Here is a 16796-nt window from a genome sequence, read left to right as displayed (position 1 = left end):
ATTGGCGTAGGGCAGAAATGCTGTCAGAAATGGCTAGCCGAGAGGGAGACTAGCAGACGGATGAGCAGGGTACTTCTGGCTCCTGATGGAGGGTCGGGAAGAGCCCCAGGTCTTCGACTGTAGACCTGAGCCCTGGGTTGGGCAGGAACGCAGGAACCAGAATGATAAAGTGGGTGGGCCCTCGGGCCCATCGCTTGGGGTAATTCGTCTGGTTGAATTCGGCTCGCTGTCGGATGTCCTCCCAGCAAGCCACCAGAGGGCAGCAGAGGCCGGCAGCTGCCGGGCGGGCAGCCGGGCGGGCTCCGTCCGTCACAGCTGGGCACGGAGTAGGGGGACTGAAAGGAGCTGAGGACCGCTCCACCTGTCTGTCCGCCCATCCCTCGACGCAACATTCCATATCAGGACCTTTCGGTGAACCAGCTTCTGAGCTTGCTCCGTCCAGCACCCTCCCCGACCCGTGGTTTTACCCAACTCCTTTTTACCCAGTTCCGCCCCTGGCTTCTAGCGACCCTGCCTCGGGATCCTTCCCTCTCCCTGCCTCCCCCTTATTAGAGAAGCAGCATGGTTCAGTGGAAAGAGCCCGGGCGTGGGAGTCAGAGGTCATGGGTTCGAATCCACGCTCTAACACGTGTCAGCTGTGTGACTATGGGCGAGTCACTTAACTTCTCTGGGCTTCAGTTCCCTCATCTGTAAAATGGGGATGAACTGTGAGCCTCACGTGGGACAACCTGATTACCCTCTATCTACCCCAGCGCCTAGAACAGTACTCTGCACATAGTAAGCGCTTAACAAATACCAACATCATCATTATTATTAGTAATAATAATGATGATATAAGAGGCAACGTGACCTAATGGGTAGAGCCCGGGCATGGGATTCAGAAGGACCTGGGTTCTAATCGTTTAGACTGCGAGCCCGCCATTGGGCAGAGATTGCCTCTGTCTGTTGCCGAATGGTACATTCCAAACGCTTAGTACAGTGCTCTGCACATAGTAAGCGCTCAATAAATACGTTTGAATGAATGAATGAATGATCCCAGCTCTGCCACTTGTCTGCTGTGTGACCTTGGGCAAGTCACTTTAATTCTCTGGGCCTCAGTTTCCTCATCTGGAAAACGAGGATTAAGACTGTGAGCCCTATGTGGAACAGGGACTGGTCCAACCCGATTTGCTCGTATCCACCCTAGCGCTTAGGTCCAGTGCCAGGCACATAGTAAGCGCTTGACAAATATCACGATTATTATTATTACATGGAAAGCGCTTAACCAATACCACACTTTTCATTATTTATATGTTAAATGCTTACGATATGCCAAGCGCTACGGCAGATACGGTCCTTGACCCACAGTAGGCTAACGCTCCGAGCGGGAGGTAAAACAGGTTGTCTCATCCCCACCGAAGTTCAGAAAAGCGATTTGCCCAAGGTCTCACAGCAGAGGCAAGTGGCGGATCCGGGGGTTAAGATCCAAGTCTCCTGACTCCCCGTCCTGTGCCCTTTTCCGCTAAGCCCTGAGCGGCGCTGCCTCCTAAGCCCCGAAGGGGCTTCCCGAGTCAGGGGGGAAGAGGCAGCTTGGCCGGGTCCGTAAAGCCTCCGACACAAGATCCCGTTGCTATTCGACCCTCGCGAACCGGGCTTCGGGATCCCCATCCTCCTTCTGCTATTCGGCGCTGGCGGAGTCGCCGGGCAAGACCAGAAACCCTCCCTCCTTCTGCCTATCCTAGAAGGGGGAGAATCGAGGCAAGCGAAGCACCCCTGGGTCGGGCACCCTCCCAGGGCCTTCCGGCGCCCCGGTGGCTCCAAGGAACCGTTCGTGTGTCTTCCTGACCGCCGCCCGTCCCCCCTCCGCCCCCCCGCCCCCGCCCCGGACCCGAGTGTGGGGGGTGAAACTCGCGAGGCGGGATCATTTTCCTCGGATGGCACCGTTGGCCGTTCCCGCCCTCTCCACACCAGCTCTGTTCTGCGGGCACCGAAAAAGGCCAAGGTCTCGGAGGTGCCAGCTGTGCGGCCGGCAGGCCAGGCGCGTGCCCGAGGTGGTCCAGCTGCCCGGCCGGCAGGAGTGGCGCGCGCCCTCCCCATTCCAGCTGTCGGAGCGGGAGGCGCGTGCCCGCGCCGGCGGTGCACACATGCGGCCGAACGGGCGCGCACGGTTGGCAGCATCTGGCCTGGCAGCACGGAGCGCGGGCAGGGGCCGGGAGGCAGCTGGACTGCTGCGGCGGCGGCGGCGGGATGGCGCGGGGCGGGCCAGCGCGGAGCCGGGATCTGCCCCCGGCCAGCGGTAGCGGCGGGGCCGGGCGAGCGGGGCGCCCGTCGGCCGGAAGCTGAGTCCAGCGGCCCCAGGTCAGCCGTTCGGGGAGCGGGAGGGTGTTGGGCCGCGGCGGGGGTTGGCCCCGTTAGGGCGGGCGGGCCGGGCCGGGCCGAGACCAAGCTCCCCCTGGGCGCCCCGCCGTGTCGCCCACCCACGGGCCGGGTATAGGACGGGGCGAGGTCCCGGGGCTCGGGATTATATGCTCGTCGAGGGCGAGGACCCGGGTCGAGGGGAGACGGAGGAGAGAGAGAACCCACTCATCCCGGCGGCTGCCAGACTTGCGGGAAAACTGATTCCCCAGCCCCAGCGAGGGATTGCGGAGAGGGACGGGGGTGGGGGGAAGCTGGCCCGCGGGGACTCGATGCCTCTTCGATAGAACACGTGCCTGTCACCCATTGCCCAGACCGGAATGCGGAGGCTTGAAGGGGGGGGGGGGGGGGGGGCGCGCCGAGAGGGCCGATCGGTCGGGGAGCGGGGTCCAGATTCGCTCCGAGACGAGAAGTGGCGAAATTACCCTCCTTGGCTCGCCCGGCTCCTTCCCCTGCCACGTGACACCGCTCCCTCCCCCACCCCCTACTCCCCACCCATGCCCCCGCTGTCCCGGAGCCTGTCACCCCACCCCCCTCCCCATCTCGTCCCCGCTCTTGGCTGCTCGGCGCCGGAGTCAGGCTCGGAGAAACCCATCGTCCCACCTGCTCCACCGCCTACCGACCTCAGTGACCTTGGAGGTGCCACAGGGTCTGGTTTCCCGGCCTCCCCACATACCCGGGTGGGTTCCTTGAAGTCCTTGAATCTGGACCTCGAGGTACGCTCTCCCTGAGCCGCCCGCCTTGGGGACAGCAGGCTCCGTGGGCGAGAGGAGCCTTCTGTCTTCGGGCCCCTGGGTTCCATCCAGCCTCTCCACGGGGAGAGCTGTGAGTCCCCAACGGAGGGGAATTTAGGGATAGGGCAGATTTGCCAAAAGGGGGATTTGAACCCAGATCTTCCGATTCCCAGCCCCATCCCGGTGGTGTCCGCACCCCCCGCCACCGGCTGAAATATATCTGCGTCGTGAGTCCGGGGTTGGGTGGCTTGGGCAGCCGTTTGCACAAGCCAGGGGTGGGGAGGAGTCCTCGCTCCTAAGTGCCTGATGACCCCAGGGATGCCACATTTCACCTAGGCCCAGACTGCCATCGGGCTGCAAAGTGGTTTTGGCCCCTGCCAACCGAAGACTGGAACTTCCCCTCTTCAAGTTCCCTGGATCCACCTCCTGTTTCCATTCACTAGGCCAGCATGGGAGCATACTCCCTCACCCACAAAGGCAGATGCAGGACGAAGCTGCTGCTGTGGCTGCTGCTGCAACTGCTGAGTTAGAACTCCTGCCTTTCCCCAGAATAAATAGCTCCATCCCAGCCGGGTTAATGGTTCCCAGAATGTCATGTCTATTCCCACCACTTCCTGGGCTTCAGGTCGCCCTTCTTGTCGCCCCTCATCACGCCCGGCAACGATATGATTCCCCCCAACCCAGAGAAGGTCCTACCTCAAATGGTTTTACCCCTTGTGGAATTCAACCTTCCCCTGACCCCTCATTTCCCACTACCTGTTCAAAAATCACTGCAGAACCTCGCCATGGACTACTTACTGATTTAGCGCCTCTGGCTTTACCCAGCCCAACCTCCGTATTCCTTTCTTCCTGCCTCTTCTGCCTGGACTGCATGGACTTTGAATCCCATGGGATTGCTATGGCAAATGGTCCTTGAAGAGCATTTCCCGCCAATTAGCTAATCCCACTTCTGCCACTTGTCAGCTGTGTGACCTTGGGTAAGTCACTTTACTTCTCTAGAGACGCAGCGTGGCTCAGTGGAAAGAGCACGGGCTTGGGAGTCAGAGGTCATGGGCTCTAATCCCGGCTCCTCCACCTCTCAGCTGTGTGACTTTGAGCAAGTCACTTCACTTCTCGGTGCCTCAGTTACCTCGTCTGTAAAATGGGGATTAAGACTGTGAGTCTCACGTGGCTCACCCTGATTACCCTGTATCTACCCCAGTGCTTAGAACAGTGCTCAGCACATAGTAAGTGCTTAACAAATACCAACATTATTATTATTCTCTGTGCCTCAGTTACCTGGTCTGTAAAATGGGGATTAAGACTGTGAGTCTCACGTGGCTCGCCCTGATTACCCTGTATCTACCCCAGTGCTTAGAAGAGTGCTCAGCACATAGTAAGCGCTTAACAAATACCAACATTATTATTATTCTCTGTGCCTCAGTTACCTCATTTGTAAAATGGGGATTAATGCTGTGAGCCCCATTTGGGGCATGGACTGTGTCCAACCTGATTATCTTGGATCTCCCCCAATGCTTAGAACAGTGCTTGACATGTAGTGAGCACTTAACAAATTCCATTCATTCATTCAGTAGCATTTATTGAGCGCTTACTATGTACAGAGCACTGTACTAAGAAGCGCTTAGAATGTACAATTCGGCAACAGATAGAGACAATCCCTGCCCAGTGACGGGCTCACAGTCTAATCAGGGGAGACAGACGGCAGAGCAAAACAGAACGAAACAAAAACAAGACAACATTATCACGATAAATAGAATCAAGGGGATGTACACCTCATTAACAAAATAAATAGGGTAATAAATAATATGTACAAATGAGCACAGTGCGGAGGGGGGAGGGGAAGGAGCAGGGGATGGAGTGGGGAGGGGAGGGGGAGCAGAGGGAAAGGGAGCTCAGCTGAGGGGAGGGAAGGGGGAGGAGCAGAGGGTGGAGGGGGAGCAGAGGGAAAAGGGGGGAACTCAGTCTGGGAAGGCCTCTTGGAGGAGGTGAGCTCTCAAGTATTATTCCAGTATTTATTATTTTTATTATTACTGGTTTTCTGCACACCTGCCCAGAAATGGGTTGGTCAAGGAGTCCCTTTGCCCTCTCCCACTCATCCAGGAGCTGCTAACCTGATGGCAGCAGCTGTTTCTCAGATTTCCCCCAGCTAAGCAGGATCAACCAAGTACCCCAGCCCTAAACCCTCTGTCTGGGTGGTCCTGAAATGTTAGTGTGGATGCGGTATTAATAGTTAAGTCTGTTCCACAACCAGAGGTGTGAACTATAACTCCGACCACCAATGTCTATTACATTGTTCCACCTTCAACTGTTGGACCGTAAGCTCCTTGTGAGCAGGGAGCATGTCTACAAACTCTGTTGTGTTGTCCTCTCCCAAGAGCTTGGTACAGTGCTTTGTGCTCAATAAGCGCTCAGTAAATACCATTGATTGATTACACTCATAAATTGTATGAATGGTAAACTAGACTATGCCTGGTCATATCTGGTCAGCCACGATTTGGGGACCTGTGACCACAGACACATTCAGGCAAATGTTGTGTATTCCATTTACTTGAAGCCAGATTTCCAAGGCTCTGAATTTACCAAGTCCCTTTGTCCCGAAACTTGTTCAAGCAGGTATATATGTGCCAGCTGGTCTTTGCTCAATCCCAATTCTTGGATTTTCTCAGGGAGTTTTATAAGTACGTGCACACGGTCATGTGTGCGCACTTAAACACATGCACAGACCTACGCACATATTCTTGAATTTTTTTTTGTAGCTAAGTGTAAGGGTGAATGTTACAGCCCCAGCAACCAAATGAAAGCAACTCTTAATGCTGGAGTGAGACTTCTACAGCAAAATCAGGCTGAAGCTACTTCCCAAAGCAAATCCCCAGCTATCTTGCTCCTGGAAATGGACTGTCACTGGTTATCTGTAAACATTTAATTCCCTAGGCTCCTCCCCCAAGGGGGTGGGAGCCATCCAGGGTCTTCCCATTGAGAAGAGTCTTGTCTGACCTTGGAGAGAAATAGCAAGGACAAACATCTTCGTAGTGGGCTGGCTCTGCTGAAGGGAATGCAATCACAAATGCTGTTCATTGGTCAGGGAGGTTAACTGCTCAAAAGTCATATGAAATTTCTTGTACTGAGAAGCAGCATGGTTTAGTGGAAAGAGCACGGGCTTGGAAGTCAGAAGTCATGGGTTCTAATCCCGGCTCAGCCACTGGTCAGCTGTGTGACTTTGGGCAAGTCACTTCACTTCTCTGTGCCTCAGTTACCCCATCTGGAAAATGGGGATTAAGACCGTGACCCCCACGTAGGACAACCTGATAACCTTGTATCTATCCCAGTGCTTGGAACATAGTAAGCGCTTAACAAATATCATCATCATTATTATTATTATTATTATTATTTCTGCCCCCATGACCCTTAGAGAATTGGAGAGGTCATCTGAAGTTATGCCCTCTCTTCCTCTCCCACTCTCCAACCTCAGAAGAGCCAAGCCCATCTGTAACTGGAGGGTGCATTTTAGGGTACGAAGGGCGCTGAGCTAGGATGGCCAACAGGAGGGAGAGGAAATGCACTGGGCCCTTGAAAACAAGAGGGGGAGAGGGGATGCCTGCTCTGAGACTGCGAACCTCACGTGGGACAGGGACTGTGTCCAACCCGACTTGCTTGTAATAATGTTGGTATTTGTTAAGCGCTTACTATGTGCCGAGCACTGTTCTAAGCGCTGGGGTAGACATAGGGGAATCAGGTTGTCCCACATGGAGCTCACAGTCTTAAAACCACCCTGGCGCTTAGTACAGTGCTTGGCACATAACACGCAGTTAACAAATGCCATTATTATTATTGTTGCGCTGTGGGGAGGTTGGATTACAGGAGCCAAGGTGGTATCGCCTGGTGTGTCTCTTCCTATCTCCCAGGACAACCTGTTCTTTAGGGTTGGGGGCAGCTACTTCTCAGACCGATGGAAGTAGGCTAAACCCCAAGTTAACCCTGGTCAGCTCTCTGGGCTGGAAGAATGTCTGTAGTCCTCCCATCTTCCCTCCTGATCCTTCCTGGGGCCCGGCAAGTGGGAGCCCTTGGCCGAAAGCGCGGCAATGCTTGGTTGTGGGAATGCAGGGCGACGGGCCTCCCAACTTGTAATTCTGGGTAGCCCCTTTTGCCAGCCACATGGTTTCTAAGAGACGCCCCCTAACACACACACAGCGGGGGAGGGCATGTCCTTGAGGTCCCATCCAGAGGGACAGGGACCTGCTCCCGTGCATGGCTGCCTGCCCAAGGAGAAGACATTGCTATTTATAGTCTCCGGGAACGAGGAGCTTCCGTGAGCTGCATTCTAAAGTCTCTGAAATGTTATGAAGCCAGGGAGCCTCCTTACCCCATCGTCTGCCTGGGGCTAGAACGCAATGTCTAGTTGAGGAGAAGCCGGAATGGGAGGGGAGAGGGGGCAGGGAGAAAAGAAGGAGGGGGGAAGGGAGTATTAAATAAGCACAGCGAGACTTGGGGATTTTCCGCCGGGCTTCAGAAACTCAAGGCCGATCAGGCAGGGAGGCCTGGGGATTTTTCTCCCTGCATTATCCTGCGCTAACTGCGGGCTTAAAAGACTGCTATGGCTTTGCCCATTAGTCATGGTTTGTGTTTCACATTTTATGAGGTGGGACTGGAACAGGAGAGATCGGAATTGTGCAGTGAACAATGAAACCACAGGATGAAGGCCTGCAGATGGTTAGTTAGCTACCTGGGGGATGAACTGATGGTGGCGAGAACTCCCAACCTCACACACGGGCCTCCCCAAACGTTGAGACCATCGGGGCTAACTCACCGAAGGGTATGACTTGGGGCAAATGCCACGCTTGCATGCCATACCTTCAGCACCAGCTATGAAAACAGCAGTTAGAATAATGTTTGACACACAGTAAGCACTTATAAATACCAGAATAAGTATGAGCCAAATCATCAGATTGACTCCGCATCAATAGAACATAACGATCTATCCCAGTAGTCTTAGCTCCATCAGGGGTACCAAAGGATGTTGGAGAAATTATATGATGGTGGCCTTCCTGGACATCCAATCTCATGGTTAGGGAAGGTAGTATTCCCTCTAGAAATCCATCGTAGAACTATTGTCCAAAATGAATTGAATCCTTCTTGAGCCTTCCAAGTTCCCTACCATCTTCCTCTGCCCATGAATTTATCCAAACCCTTCTTGAATCTGCGGGCATTTTCGGCCTGCACAACTTCCTGGGAAATTAATTCCATCTATTTACCAACCACTCTGGAAGGAAGTGTTTCTTTCTGTTTGTTTTGAACCCTTTTCCCTCAGGTTTCAGTGAGTGCCCCCTGTCCTGTGGGGTGGGATTTAGTGAACAACAGTTGCAGGTTCACCCTGCTTCAGGGTTTTGTAGACTTCGATCACTCCCCCTCTCAACCTGCATCTTTCCAGGCTAGATCTTTTCAGCCTCTCCTCATATAAAAGCTGCTCCTGATCTTTTTGCTGCCCCCCTATGCTTTTTCCAATGTTTTCTTCAGTCGTCTCCACTCCTTGATTGATTGAGCGACGGATTGATTTCCTAGCTGTATGACCTAAACCGCACACATGCTGTACTTAGCATCAAGAGTGGCTCAAAGAGTGGCAAAATTATGCTTTTTCTTTTGTATTATTTACCCTCCCTGATGCCACCCCCCACCTCCACCCCCTGCAAATTTTTTTCTGGCTTTTTTGGCTGCCATCACACATTGGACCAACAATTTGAGGGAAGAGTAGACTTAGTACAGTGCTTTGCACACATAGGCGCTCATTAAATACAATTGAATGAATACACCCCCAGTTCCCCTATAATGCAAGGTCGTGGTTTTGCAAAAATGGAACACTTGCGCTGTCATACTCACCCATCCCAATGCTGCACACATGCACCTAAACATTTTCTTCCAGAAATGGCCCACTTGGAGCTCAAACAGGCACATGTGGTTTAATAAGCATCCCCTAGTCCCCTAAGAGTGTTCCAGTGAAAACGTGTAGTGAAAACACAGGTTCTGGCAGAATTGGGTGCAACTCCCAAATCTCCTTCCCGAGTCCATCATTATGCAGTTGTAGTTTACATCACGGATACAGGATATCCTGCTATTGACCGTTTCTCAGTGTGTCTTTGTCTTTCTTCCGATCACCATGGGGATAACTACTCTATCTATTCATTTCCTTTACAGCACCACCATGGAAGCGGAATGGCAATTAACATGGCTTGAATTCTAGAAATAAGTTGCATTCAGAAATTTCTAGATAGGAAAGGTGTTAGAATACAGATATTACTTTTACTGATAGGAAGATGTCTTCCCCTCATCCTAGTTTCAGCTGCTTCTAGCAATGGCAGTGTGATCCAAAAGAGCCCAGGCCTGGGAGGCACAGGATCTGGGTTCTAATACCGACTCTGCCACTTGCCTGCTGAGATACTGGGCAAGTCACGTCACTTCTTGAGGCCTCAGTTTCCTCATCATTAATATGAAGAGTCAATCCCTATTGTCCCTCTCACTTAGACTGTGAGCCCCGTGTGGGACAGGGACTGTGTTCAACCTGCTTATCTTGTATCTAATCAAATCAAATGATTGGTGCATAGTGAACGGGCATCAAATATCACAATTATGATTGTGTTACTATTGCTGGAATGAGTTTCGTTATGGTGTCTCCCATAGGGCCATAGGTCCAGGAAATAGTCTGCTGTTTGCTATTTTCCTCACGGTAGATGCTTCAGGCCAAAGTGCTGGGCCCCAAGCAAATTCCCATCAGTGTCACTGTGCAGAAAATTACGAGGACTCTGCTTGGTTCTGAGAAGAGGAAAGTGCCCTAGGCAGGATCAGACTACCTGAGCTCACCAGGCTGGACCAATTGCCACAATGCCTAACCCCAATACCAAATTTACAGGAGTAGGACTTCTGGGGATTAGCCAGGTGATATCACACGTGGTATGTCCAAGTGATAGAAAAGAGATGGACCTCAGAGGCTAGTCATCCGTGTTCCCGCTCCCACTCCTCAGAAGGTCACTGGACAAGTGCCCAAATGTGTTCTGTGGCAGTGCAACATGCCCATTGCCCCTCCTGCCCAACCCAATCACTAATTGGAGCCCAGTCCAAAAGGGTGTGACACCAACCCAGTCTGCTGCTTTCCTGGCACGTTGGGTATTCCCACGTCACTCTGGGGGTGGGAGTGTTGGGCGACTCATTGTTGACAGGGGGTGGGGACATTTAGTTTGGTCTGAAGCTTGACATCTCATGGACACCAGATAGTGCTTTCCAGTCTGCCAACTGGCGCTAGGCTGTGTCCTTTAGGATGTTTAGCTTTTGTTCAGCAGTGGGTCCGAGACATCAAAATATCCAGGGACTGCTGTCATTTGAGTGCTCTGAGGAAGGTGTTTAGCTTGTACTAGGGTTTGCCTGCTGCAAGTCGATGTGGGATCTGTTTCCTGTCCTTGAGCCATCTCGGGCTTCCCTCGGAAGTTGGCCATATCACCTAGGACAGACCCACTCACTTGTAGGCCTACGAAAAGCATGAATGAATGGATAGCTGCCTACTATGGATATAGCGATGAAGCAGAACAGTTGAAGCAGTGAGAAGCAGCGTGGCCTAGTGGATTGCGCATGGGACTAGAAGTCAGAAGGACCTGGGTTCTAATCCTGGCTCTGCCACTTGCCTACTCTGTGATGTTGGGACGGTTACTTAACTTCTCTGTGCCTAAATTACCTCATCCGGAAAATGGGGATTAAGACTGTGAGCTCCAAGGGACATGGACTTTGTTCAATCTGATCTCCAGCCCTGATCTCTCTCCTCTCTGCAGTCTCGCATTCCCTCCTGCCTTTGAGACATCTCTACTTGGATGTTCTCCCATCACCTCCAACTTAACATGTCCAAAACAGAACTCCTTATCTTCCCACCCAAACCCTTGACTTTCCCATCCAACCCGATTTACTTGCATCCGTCCCAGCACTTAGTACAGCGTCTGGTACATAGTAAACTCTTAACAAATGCCACAGTTATTATTATTATGATGGAGAAAGCACCACCATCCTTCCTGTTTCACAAGCCCCTAACCTTGGCGTTTTCCTTGACTCCTCTCTCTCGTTCAACGCACATATTCAATCAATCACTAAATCCTGTTGGTTCGACCTTTACAACATCTCTAAAATCCATCCTTTCTTCTTCATCCAAACTGCTACCATTAATCCAAGTACTTATCCTACCCCACCTTGATTGCTGTATCAGCCTCCTTGCTGACCTCCCTGCCTCCTGTCTCTCTCCACTCCAGTCCATACTGCTGCCCGGATCATTTTTCTACAAAAGCGTTTGGTCCATGTTTCCCCACTCCTCAAGAACCTCCAGTGGTTGTCCATCCACCTCCTCATCACATAGAAACTCCCTACCATCGGCTTCAAAGCACTTAATCACCTTTTCCCTCACTACAACCTAGCCCACACACTTCGCTCCTCTAATGCCAACCTACTCACTATATCTGGATCTCGTCTATCTCGCCGCCGACCTCTCGCCCACATCCTGCCTCTCTCCTGGAGCGCCCTCCCTTCTCATATCTGACAATTACTCTCCCCACCTTCAAAGCCCAATTGAAGACACATCTCCTCCAAGAGGCCTTCGGCCTCACTTCCTCTTATCCCACTCCTTTCTGCGCCACCCTGGCTTTCTCCCTTTATTCACCAACCCTGCCCCAGCCCCACAGCACTTACGTACATATGCGTAATTTATTTATTTATATTAATGTCTGTCTCCCCCTCTAGACTGCAAGCTCATGTGGGCAGGGAATGTGTCTATTATACTGTGTTGTGTTGTGCTCTCCCAGGTGTTTAGTACACATTAAGCACTCAATAAATAATAATAACAACAATGGCATTTGTAAAGCGCCTACTATATGCAAAGCACTGTTCTAAGAGCTGGAGAGGATACAAGGTGATGAGGTTATCCCACGTGGGGCTCACAGTCTTAATCTTCATTTTACAGATGAGGCAGCTGAGGCCCTAAGTCACACAGCTGACAAGCGGCGGAGTCGGAATTTGAACCCATGACCGCTGACTCCCCAGCCCGTGCTCTTTCCACTGAGCCATGCTGCTTCTTTATATGATTGTTCGATTGACTGATTAGCGTATATCTATCCCAGCATTTAGTACAGCGCCTGGCACATAGTAGGCACTTAATACCATTTTTTTAAAAAAGCTGGGATTTGAACTCAGAAATGAGCTCTGCTCTGCTCTGTAGACTTTCCCACTTACTCCACCCCCCTAAGTACTTAAATACTCACAAATCCCTGTAGCACTTACGTAGACATCTCATCTACTTTATTATTTCCTCCTATCTGCAATTTATTTTAGTGTCTTTCTCCCCAGCTAGACTGTAAGATCCTTGAGGGCAGGGATCGTGTCCACTAACTCGATTGTACTCTCCTAAGTACTTAGCTCAGTGCTCCACACAGAGTAAGTACTCAATAAATGTTTTTTTTTATGTATTAATTGATAAAGAAGGGGAAGAATGAGGCTAGAGAGGGGAGTTAGGGGATGGGGAAAGCAGGATAGGCTAAACCCCATTCCCCCACAGGAGCAAGAAAAAGGGGCCTTACTATAGTTCTGTACGTGCCACTTACACATCTAGATGAAATTCCACCATCAGAAGCATCATCTTTGAATCTTATAATAATATTGGTATCTGTTAGGTACCAACCGTGTGCCAAGCACTGCGCTGCGCAGCAGGTAAATACAGTATATGCAGATTGGGCCCACTCCCTGTCCTACATAGAGTTCTCAATATAAGTGAGGAGGAGAACAGGTATTCAACCCCCATTTGACAGATGAGAAAACCGAGGCACAGAGAAGTGAAGTGACTTTCTCAAGGTCACCCAGCAGACAAGTGGCAGAGCCGGAACTGGAACGGGGCGTATGTGGGGGGGTGTCTCCTTTGAATATACAAACCGATAGATGGGCAAAGGCCCCATATCTGTGGACCTGTCCTGGCACTGGAGGTCCCTTGTGTGTGTGTGGTGGGGGGCGGGGGTTCTGGTGCCGTTCAGGGCTGTGGGAAACATCAGGAACCCACTGTCCACACATGTGTTTTAGGGACTCGGGGCCCGCCCCCCCCCCCCCCAATCCGGCCTTTTTCCTCTCATTTCCGCAGGCCAGTCCCCGGTCTCAGGACTATGCCGAGAGCCCCGAGATGGAGTCCGTCATGGAGCCCGACTTGTACAGCCCTGTCCTGGAGACCGGCGATGGCGCCAACGAAGAGGCCGGTTGGGCCCTGCCCTTCCCCCTGGGGTTCCAGGTGTCCTTGGCCGGCTTCCTGGTGCTAGAGATCGTGCTGGGCTTCGGCAGCAACCTCACTGTGCTGGTGCTCTACTGCGCCCAGACCAGCCTGGTGGACTCGGTCAGCAACATGGTCACCGTGAACTTGCACGTGCTCGACACGCTGATCTGCCTGCTCTGCGTCCCGTTGACGGTGGCCGTGCTGCTGCTGCCCCGCGGCCGACAGGGGGCGCTGCTCTGCAGCTTCCACGAGGCCTGCGTGACCTTCAGCGGGGTGGCCACGGCCGTCAGCGTGCTGGTCATCAGCCTGGACCGCTACGACATGTCCGTGCGGCCGGCGCGGCGGGTGCTCACCCCGCCGCGGGCGCTGCTGCTGCTGGCCGGGGCGTGGTTGCTTTCGCTGGCCACCTTCTTCATCCCCTTCCTGGAAGGGGAGTTGGCGGCGGCGGCCACCGGGCCGCACAACCGCACGCTGCCCTGCATGGGGGGCGGGCCGGCCCGGGCGGTAGGGCTGGCCGCGCACTGCCATCTGCTGGTGCAGATCCCCGCCTTCTTGGCGGCGCTCGCCGTGATGCTGGTCACCTACGCGCGGATCCTGCAGGCGCTCAGCCTGGGCATCGGCGCTCGCCGCCCGCGCCGGAGCCAGCGCCGCCCCAACAAGCGGCAGCGGCGGCGGCGGCGGCGGCGCGGCGGGGCTGGGGCCGGGGCCGGCGGGGAGGGGCCTGGCGGGCCCGGCGGGGAGATTCGGGGCCTGGCCCAGATCCCGCCCGCGCCCGCCCCAGCGCTGCAGACCTCCGTGTCCGTGATCATAGCGCTCCGCCGCGCCGTGCGGCGCCACCGGGACCGGCGGGAGCGGCAGCGCCGCGTGTTCCGTATGTCGCTGCTCATCGTCAGCTCTTTCTTGGGCTGCTGGGCGCCGCTCTCCGTGGGGAACCTTCTGGTGTTGTGCTTAGGGCCCAGCGAGCGGCTGGGGCAGCTGCGCCTCTGCTTTCTGGCCGCCGCCTACGGCACCACGGTGCTGCACCCGTTGCTCTACGCCTTCACCCGCCAGAAGCTGCGACGAGCGCTGCGAGGCCAGGGCAAAAGGCGGGCGGTGTCCGCGCTCCAGGCGGACCGCGCACCGGGCGCCGGGGTGCTCCACCACGCCTGGGTGGGGCCGCGCAAAGGCCGCGCTGCCGAGCGGCCTCCCACCAGCGAAGAGACCGATCGTTGCCTCGCCGAGCCCGGCAAGAGTTGAGTCAGGGTCGACCCCCGGAGGAGGCTAGACTTAGGTGCTTGGGTCCTGAAGCTTCCCCTCCTTCTCCGCCCCCTCCCGGAAGATCGCCCCAAAGACAGAAGACCCGACTGCCTCGCCTCCCCACCCCCCTTCCCGCCCGGGGGGAGGGGAGGGAGCGGGAATATCCCTGGGAATAGAGATGGCGGTTTCGGGCAGTGTCATTAAAACAGTCTCTTCCCTCCGGTCTCCCCATCGTTTCCCCCCCACCCCAGCTCTCGCGGAGCGGGGACCCGAGTCTGGATAATAGCCCCTGGTGAGTCCGGGCGACTACCACGTGCCCATAGGCCGCTCCAGGGTCCTGCCCAACTCCCCCTCCGCCGTCTTGGGGCATCACCCGGCCGCCCGGGGCGACCTCTTCTCTGCCCCACCCATCCACCCCTTTCCCTACTTCCCATCTCCAAAGAAAGCACAAATGGGCCCTCCTGGCTCTTCCTCCTGTCCCGATATATCCCCGGCTCCCGCTGTCCCACCCTCCAGCGCCCTTTGCTATCCCTTCATACGGCGTAAGGGTAGGGTCACTTCTGAAGACCAGGGTCGGTAGAAAGAGCAAAGCTTCAAAACGTCCCTGGGGGCCTCATTCAGCCGGAGCCCCGGCTCCGGGATTAAGGTCGGTAACCGGAAGCCCTTTCCTCCTGGAAGGCCTCAGCTGCCCATGGGAAACTGCCGCGGGAACCCGCATCCGAGGAGGAGGGAGAAGGAGGAAAAGGCGAGCTCACCCTGGGGGAAGTGTTGAGTTGAGAACCGGGAGGCCGAGCGGGATCCGGGAACAACGTGGCTCCTTTCCCCGTCCCTATTTTGAAGGGAAGCTTGCCGAGGGAGCGTCGAAGGCGCTAGTGAGTTTAAGGCACCGGGAGGTCGGGGTGGGGCAAAAGTCAAGGAACGCCGCGGACCAGGGACCGGAACTGGAATTAATACAGGCAATAAAACGGAGGGAGGGGGCATCCCGGCCAGAAGGGGACCACGCAGACAACCCCGCCCCGCCGCCGACCCCTGCCAAGTCTCTCGTTACAGCAATAAGTAGCCGCCGCAGGTCGGTGGGTCAGGATCCCATCCCCACCGGGACCTTCCTGACGGGGTCAGCAGAGCTCGGCACGCAAAACGGATCTTAAGTTCCCCTCCAATTCTACCAAAGAGGTGTCTCGGTCTCAAATCCAGACCGGGCCCAAGTACCGCAGTTACCCTGGGGTCAGCACACGCTGAGGGAAGAAGCAGGAAGAGGTTCCGTTCCCATCCCAGGGGCGCTAGGCTTGGACCAGATTAGAAACCCTGGGACCTAGACCCGAACGAAGGAGAAACCTTCAGTAAAAGGTCGCCGCCGCCTCCACCTGAAGTTCTGCGGGAAGCGGGATGTGGGAGATGGATGACGATGGTAGGGAGAGAGAATCTCCAGGTCAGGGCTCTGGATAAGTTTTCCCCCTCCCAGAGGAGGGAGGGGGAGATGGGGACCTGGGCCCTGTGTCTGTGACCATCCGTGGGCTCGCCTGACTCAGAGGGGATGGGTGATAGGATCGGTGGGTGTGACTGTGCCAGGGGTCGCATACCTCCCGTCTACTTCCTCCCACCCAAGTGGGCTCCACCGGCAGTCTCGGCCACTTCCATGGGCAGAGGAAGCAGAAGCGGAATGCTTCCGCGGTTGGGAGTGGGCATCGTATTTTTGAGTACCGTCGATCAGGTTGGATTCGCCCCCTGCCCTTACCTGGGCAGACGGGTCTTGTACTATGTGTAAACACCCCCGAAGGATCTTCTCTGGACCATTCTCCCCCCACCCGCCCCCCGCCCCTTCATCTCAATAAACTTGAACCTCTCCGCGGTTCTGGTGTCAGTTCCTCAATTAATCCCCCATCCCTTTCGTTCGGCAGAGTGACCAGGCCTGGCATGGTGTGCCCCAAATGAGGCAGAGAGCAGCGTGTCTTGGGTTTCCTCTCCTCCCCTCTCCCTTGCCCCCATTCTAGCGTCTGAAATCTTCATCAACCTATGGAGTCTAGGGAGTGGGGGAGATGAACAGGGACCGTGATGGTGGAGGGAAGCCCGCCAAATGGTAAAGCTTCCGATCCAAAGGATAGTGTACTCCTTGGAGAGGGAGGGGTGGTCCCAGAGCCGGTGTGCTTATTAAGCGAATGAAA

General features: G+C 54.7%; 1 protein-coding gene across 1 annotated transcript; it reads left to right on the top strand.

Moving 5' to 3' along the window:
- Window positions 1-3819: 3819 nt before the first annotated feature.
- Window positions 3820-16485, top strand: LOC114806489 (G-protein coupled receptor 22-like). The gene is made up of 3 exons (XM_029051110.1): window positions 3820-4105; window positions 13273-14019; window positions 14140-16485. Exons 2-3 carry the CDS (start codon window positions 13312-13314, stop codon window positions 14632-14634), a joined length of 1203 nt encoding a protein of 400 aa, XP_028906943.1. The 5' UTR covers window positions 3820-4105; window positions 13273-13311; the 3' UTR covers window positions 14635-16485.
- Window positions 16486-16796: the final 311 nt, after the last annotated feature.

This window comes from Ornithorhynchus anatinus, chromosome X1, assembly GCF_004115215.2.
Source record: "Ornithorhynchus anatinus isolate Pmale09 chromosome X1, mOrnAna1.pri.v4, whole genome shotgun sequence".
In the NCBI taxonomy this organism is placed as follows: domain Eukaryota; kingdom Metazoa; phylum Chordata; class Mammalia; order Monotremata; family Ornithorhynchidae; genus Ornithorhynchus; species Ornithorhynchus anatinus.
This window is presented reverse-complemented; position numbering and strand designations above follow the sequence as displayed.